General features: G+C 40.0%; 1 protein-coding gene across 1 annotated transcript; it reads right to left on the bottom strand.

Annotated features, from left to right (window-relative positions):
- Nucleotides 1-516: 516 nt before the first annotated feature.
- On the bottom strand, nucleotides 517-3,674 carry LOC6048890 (SET and MYND domain-containing protein 4). Its single transcript, XM_001865700.2, has 4 exons — nucleotides 3,281-3,674; nucleotides 2,128-2,323; nucleotides 1,490-2,071; nucleotides 517-1,430 (listed from the first exon to the last, which is right to left on the bottom strand). The coding sequence occupies exons 1-4, from the start codon at nucleotides 3,579-3,581 to the stop codon at nucleotides 557-559; spliced, it is 1,953 nt and encodes a 650-aa protein (XP_001865735.2). The 5' UTR covers nucleotides 3,582-3,674; the 3' UTR covers nucleotides 517-556.
- Nucleotides 3,675-7,011: the final 3,337 nt, after the last annotated feature.

The raw sequence follows: 7,011 nt of genomic DNA, 5'->3' as shown, positions 1-7,011 counted from the left end.
TAGACAAAAACTGTATTTATTTAAACTATTCGTAATTTTCAAAAGTTTGGCTAAATAATATCGAAGGCCGCCATCTTGGGTCCACTGGGCCCACAAAACGGGGTACACTCAGTTTGCATGGGAGCTGTCAACATGCTCCCGGGCTGGGTTATATGGAAACATTTTTTTGTGGGCCGGTGTAGAAACTGTAATTGAACTTCAAAGTTCTGTTATGCCGACATAAAATGCTTGACGGAATTACATACTGTTGTTCCCTAATAACATTTTTAAACTTACAGGTTTTATCATGGTTCTGGAAACCCTCATACGGCCTAAATAGGCTTTTATGGTCAATCTAAAACCTAAAATGTAACGAGGGTTCTACCTATAAATTAAGGAATGTTTACTAATCGATGCCTCGGTGCTCTCTTATACTAACTAGTTATGAAAACCATTGCAATAGATGGCATTGCAATGTGTACCAAAAATAACTTTTTTGTGGGCCCAAAACCTAAATAATATCCCAAAGATGTTTCATTTTATAAATTTCATGAAAAAAACGTTTATTGACACAAACTCACTTCTTGGTAACAAATTTCACGTAGCGATTTCCATATTCCAACATGCAGCTGCGCAAACCTTGCTGACACAGATGGTAGTCCCGATACGGGGGCACCAACACCTCATCCAAAGTGTTCATCTCTTCTACGTACTTGTACAGTGCGGCCTCAATTTCTCCGGCGCTGTGCATCTTGGTAGCCAGCTTGAACATAGTCTCGGTATCCTGCAACAGCTTCAATCCCTTCATAATGTTGGTATGTTCGCCGCAATCCGTGCATTTGATCATGAATTCGTTGATTTCACTCGGAATCAACAGCACGTTGGAGCAAATCTTCCCGCCATCGCACTTGAAACGCAACACAGTGTCGTCCATTTCCGAGAAGAGCGGCCAATTCTCGGAACAAGCGCGACAGTTGCAGCTGAAACGGTATTGGTTCAGGAGGGTTGCGCGACGTTCCTCACGTGGCGTCTGCGTAAACATTGGACCGTAGTTCTCACCGATCATTGAACCGGCTGCGATGCTCCGGACAGATCGAACGCAGACCGAGTTTCCTTTGTAGTACCGGGTAACTCCGGGTTCGCACGAATGATTAAATAAGGCCAACGTTGGGTAGAGACCTCCGCCGATGAACACTGACTTGCCAACGTCACGGTCGTCTTCGCGTTGCAGTTCGGAGATTTCGTGAGCGTTGAATTGCAAAAGTTGCAGGTTGTGCAGCAAGAGTCCGCCGATGAAGCTTTCGGCTTCTTTGGTTTTGTAGAATCCACCAAGCGTAAGGCAAGCGTTCAGCAAGGTAGCCATCAGCGTACGCTGGAAAAAGTCCTCGGCAGATCGAGTCTCCTCGTGAGTTACCAGCTTGTAAATCTTCCTGTAGTCGTCATGTTTCAACCTGGGAAGAACACAAAACTATCATTAAATTAAGTTCAACCAAACTCTACCTTCCCTTACTTATCCGTCTGCTCACTGGTCAACCCATCCAGTTCCGGTCTAAGTTGCAAAAAGTACTCCTCCGACTGCTGCGTGATGATCCGTAGCGCCATGTGACAGGTGATCGAGGCTCCGGACTTCCAGAAGATCGGCAGAAATCCACACTCGTACTTGTGGTAGCCACTATTCGCGGAACTCTCGCAGTCCTCCGAACAAAACACGACGTCCGAGCACTTTGGACAGCAAACCGGAACCGAAACTCGCTTGAAGCACGTGCTGCAGTGAGTTTTGCTGTATTCCTCAAGCAGTACGGATACGTGAGGCTTCTCCACCAGTACGATCGTGTTCGGCTTCAAGTCTACGTTCGTCTTCGCAAAGCGTCCCTCTTCGCTACTGTAGTCAAAGTAGAGTCCCTTTTCGGCGTAGAACTCCGGAACGGCTGGCTTTTTGGGTTCCGCTGGGACTGGCTTGCGGCCCTTGGCCAGTTTCTTCTCGGCTTCGATGTTCTTCGGCAGCAAGTTGATCATGATTTGGGCATCGCGTTCGAGCTTCTGACGACGCTCCAGCGGAAGCTTGCAGTTGTCGAGAGCCGGTAAGGTTTCCCTAGAATCAAATGTTATCGTGACAAATCTACTTTTGAATCCAAATCAGCAACTTACTTGAAGCATTCCAGCGCCTTCACGTGATCCTTCTTTCCCAGATAGCAACGGGCCTTGCGTTCCGTGAGCTTGTACATCAGTTCTTTGGGGTATTGGAGGCGGATTGCACGCTGGATGTCCTTCAGGGCAAGATCGTACTTTTCCATGTGGTACAAGGCTGCCGATCTGTTAGCCAAAATGATGGCCTTTTCCGATTCTGTAATTTTTTGCGTGTATTTATTATTACCGTAAACTGGGGTCAATTGGGACACTGGGGCGAATTGGGACAGCAGTTTTAACCATGCTGGAGTACAATATTTTGATTTTTCTGGTTGGTTTCGATTAGAACAGACTCAGGCCAACAAAATGTGTGCATTCATTTCCAAATTTAAAAGCTTTAAGTGCTCTAAAAACTGCTGTCCCTATTCAGACTGTAGTCCCGATTCACCCCAGATTACGGTATTTTTTTAATTGTATTTTAATTCGTGTTTAAATGTTTTTGCTGTCGATTTGTACACCACACAAAAACAAACTGTGAACAAGCGTTCATGAAATTTGAACACTCTTTTCCAGGTTCAGATTTCATGAACACTTGTTCACAAAAAGATAAAAAATTTCAACTAGAAAAATGTTGAAATTTGTCCACGATTTTTTAAAGCTAAAAGCAGGAAAATGATAACAAATTTAAAAATTTTATGATTACTATTTTCCTGGATATTGCCAAATGACACGCCAAATAAGCACCACATTATACTCAACTTTTAAAAAGTCAGTTTGATAAGTTTGGTTTTGCAACAGCTAAGGACATTAGAAAATGTTGTGTCAAAATTGCTCCTTTATTACTTGGAAGATATCAATTTTCTGATCAATTTTAAACAATTCATTTCATAAATTCAATCGAGTATTCTAATCCAAAATCTGAACCGGTCGAAGTTACATTATTGTATTTATTTGATTAAACTTCCAAATTATGAAATCTACGCTTATCTTCCAATAAACGGTCTGCAAAGTTAGCGCTATTTGGGTAGATTAGTAAAGTAGGTAGATCAAGTTTCCCGGCTCTCCCCTATAATAGCAAAGATTTGGATTTAAAAAAAAAGTAGTAAAGATGCACATATTATCAAAATAGAGGTTATGTTTCAGATAATATCAGGTAAGCTAAACCATCACTTACCATTACTCTCCGGAGTGGCCATATAGCACAGGTTGTAATAAGCCAAAGCTTCATTCCAGCTTTCCTTCTGGAACGACTTATTTCCGAGGTTTTTCAAGTCCAGCGATCGCTCCAAACTCTTCCCATTGAACTCACGTGCCAGCTTCAGCTCAGTCACGATCGATTTGAGCCCATTTATGAAGTTGAACCGCTTTTCGCCGCTATCCAGCTGGGCAAAATCATTAAACTCGTTCTGGGTGATACTTTTCCGCAGCGATTCGCAGTATTTTTGGAAAAATCCATCCTTTTTCGCGGTTTCCATGCTGCAAATTTAGAGCGATCGACGACGGTGACGAAACAAGAAAATGGCCGACGGTGAAAATTTTCTCACAGCTCCGTATGCGGTGAAAATACAGTGACGAATGATGAAAATTTTCACAACCAGCCGAGAGGGGGCCGAAGTTAAGCCGGGTTCACCGCACGAACCGTGCCGAGCGGTCACGTGGCTTTTCGTGAACGAGCAAATGAACCCCGGTTCGGGTGGTGTTTTGAAAAGTTGTTTACAATGATTCGGGAAGAAGGCACATGCGTTAAGAGGTGAAAACAACTTGTTTAAATCGTATTGCGCATGACTAAATTATTGTTTGAAATTTATAAGCTTGTTTTTGGGCATGAATGTTGTTCATTACCAAGTCAGAGGTACCAGAATTGTAAGTAAAACGGGAATTACAAAGCAAACTTTGAATTATGTTTTCACGGCGATGAAAAAAGTCTTTTGCCAGTAAACAAAATATATTGATGAAGCTGGAGTTCTAGAGTTTTTTTTACGGTTCTATAAACATATGAAACACCTTTGAAACGAAGTTGACTTTATAGATGTCGGCCACTATTGCTAGTACCAACCACTACACTCAAACCCCGATGGTTTGACACCTACTGTTGTCAAACGAACGGGGTCACTTTTTAGTTTGACACCAAGGGGTTGGAAACTCTTAGAGCTATATTTATTATGTTCACCAGTATATCAAAATATATGTTAGTATACTTATTATTTCCTTTATATATCGCCAGTATACTTACCAATATACTGAGAGTATCTTTAATATACTAACAGTTTATTGCTTTTCGGTTAGTATACTAACAAGTATACTGGAATATCGTTAGTATACTCAGTATTCCTAAGTAATATTAGAGTTTCCAGCCCCTTGTTTGACACCCCTTTTACACGGAGTTCACACGCACTACCAAACGATTGTTGTGATAGTGTGCGTGAGCGCTGTGTAAAAAGTGACAGTTCGTCACTTTTTAGTTTGACTTTGACCAACCAACGGGGTACAAACTAAAAAAGTGTCAAACGAAAAAGTGACCAACCACCGGGGGTTGAGTGTAGTGTCTTCCTTTTTAACTACAAGGACTTCGCCGCCCTGGGCTCCTAAGTGTTTGAGTACGGCACGGAGCGACGGCGCCAGATACCCATATTCACACTTAGAATTTTTAGAGCGCCCGCCGCGGGATTCGAACCAGCAACCTCTGAATTGTGAGTCCAGAGCGCGGTCCGATTGATCCCCACTGGCGGGACATCTTCAGACCTTCTAAAAAACTCTAATGTGAAGAGCCCCAAGGAATCGTTCCCTCTCCCTTGTTCTGCTGTTCGTAAAGACATTCCTTGACCCCTTCTCTAGGGAGGCGCGTATTGACCCGAATAATTAAATGTAACCTAAACAGAAATTAAAAGTGCAACACGGAGTTAAACTTTCTGTCAAGTTGCTGTGAAGTTTTCGATGACAGCTGCGAAAGTTTCACTCCATGTTACCGGCTCACATCAAAATCAAATTATTCGCTCTACAGCATTGCATTGGCGTCCTCGATTGCGAGATTCCTACTCGAAACTAGGTGTTCGACGGCTTGATTGTTGAGACAATCGCAAACCTCTTTTTACACCTAAAGCTTCCATCCACCCCTGGATTCGAACTGACGACCTTTGGATTGTGAGTCCAACTGCCTACCAGCGACTCCACCGAGGCAGGACCCAGGGAGACGATTCTCACCTGAAGTTTTACTTACTTTTAGGTATACATTTTTGATTTCTTTTTGTTTTTTTTTGCATTTTAAAATTACTTTTTGAAAGAAAAGCAACTTGAAAAATATAATTTTGAACTATTCATTATCAATATCCAAAACCCACAAAAAATATGGAAAATCTTGTGTAAAACAAAGTCGAATATTTAGGAAAAAAAAAATATTTCTTTACGTTTTTTCGCATTTTAGAAATACTTTTTGGCAACCGTATTGTATTATTGTACTAATTTATTGAACATACATGTTTGGGCACCAAAACTTGCGTCAATCAATTACAAAAGTTTTGGTACCCAAACATGTTTAGGTCATCGCTAAAATTTCAAAGTTATCGCAGTTTTAATGAAAAAAGTTGATTTTTTGCCGATTTCGTCATTTTCCCGTTTTTGCGCGTGGTACGTCGAATAATCCAGTTTTTATTTTCAAAAAATTAAGTGAAATTTTCAGAGGAATCCGACAAAAATATTTTCAGACATAGGCTCTTTGGTCCAGATGAACAATACTCGATTACTTTTTCAAAAGTTCCTATGTACATGGCGCATTGGTTGTTTTGAAAAAGTAATCTAGAATATGAAAATATCGTTGCTTGTGTGCCATTTTATGACACGTAGAGGGTGACGATTCTCGAGATTTTCAATTTCCCGGGAATCGAGAGTTGGAATTGAAAATTTCCCGGGAATTCCCGGGACCCGGGCCGGGAGTGTTTTTAAATATGCCAATAGTGCCAAAAATGTATAAAGAAAAGTAATAAATATGTTTATTTTCAATGAATTCAGTTACGATTTTATCATACTAATTCAATGAAACGATAATAAGTAGCTTCATTAGCACTCATTGGGAACTATGATTTACCTTTTGATTTATTTTCTGAATCTGCAAATACAACTTGTTGTACGAACTTGCTATTAGATTTTTGTGAAGTAAAAAACTAGCTAATATATAATTTCACAGTATCGGGATATTTGCAATATGATAAATAGCGACTCAAAACAACAAGTTGTTTTTTTCTTTATTAACCCTATAACGCCCAGAGCTGTTTGCTTATCGTAAAAATAGTGAATGGCTTAATTTTGATACAATAATGCAGGAAATACTTTACTTTGACCCACAAACATCGAATTGGGGCAAAAAAGTATAATTTGAAGTGGTGCACCAGAGCACCATCAGGAAGATGAGCAACTTTTTTTTAAACCACAAAATCTCGTTTTCTTCAAATCTATTGGTTCATTTGTTTGAAAACGCTTTGAAATGTGTTAAAAACTACTAATTCTTTGCTGTAAGACTATATTTCTGAAGTATTAACTACAAATTCTAAAATCTCTGCATTTTCAGGTTTCATTGATTGGCTCATTCAAAACCCACAAACAACCATTTTCATGAAAAATGAGGAAAACAATAAAACTATCGGTCTAATAACAATGTTTTGTCTTGTTTATGAATAGTCAAAACGTTTATAAACTTTTATTTTGATAAAAATAAGCTTTTTCTGTAATTTAGAAAAAAGTGCTCCTGAATATTTAGTTGCTCATATGCCTAGATGGTACTCTGGTGCACCACATGAAAAAGGTTGAAAAACACTTTAAACCGGTCCATACTCACAATGTTATTCACAGGGGTTCTTGTCCAAGGTTCAAATGATAGCAAAACATTTTTTGTTTCATAAAATTTTGTGTTTG

Source organism: Culex quinquefasciatus, chromosome 2, assembly GCF_015732765.1.
Source record: "Culex quinquefasciatus strain JHB chromosome 2, VPISU_Cqui_1.0_pri_paternal, whole genome shotgun sequence".
Taxonomy (NCBI): Eukaryota; Metazoa; Arthropoda; class Insecta; order Diptera; family Culicidae; genus Culex; species Culex quinquefasciatus.
This window is presented reverse-complemented; position numbering and strand designations above follow the sequence as displayed.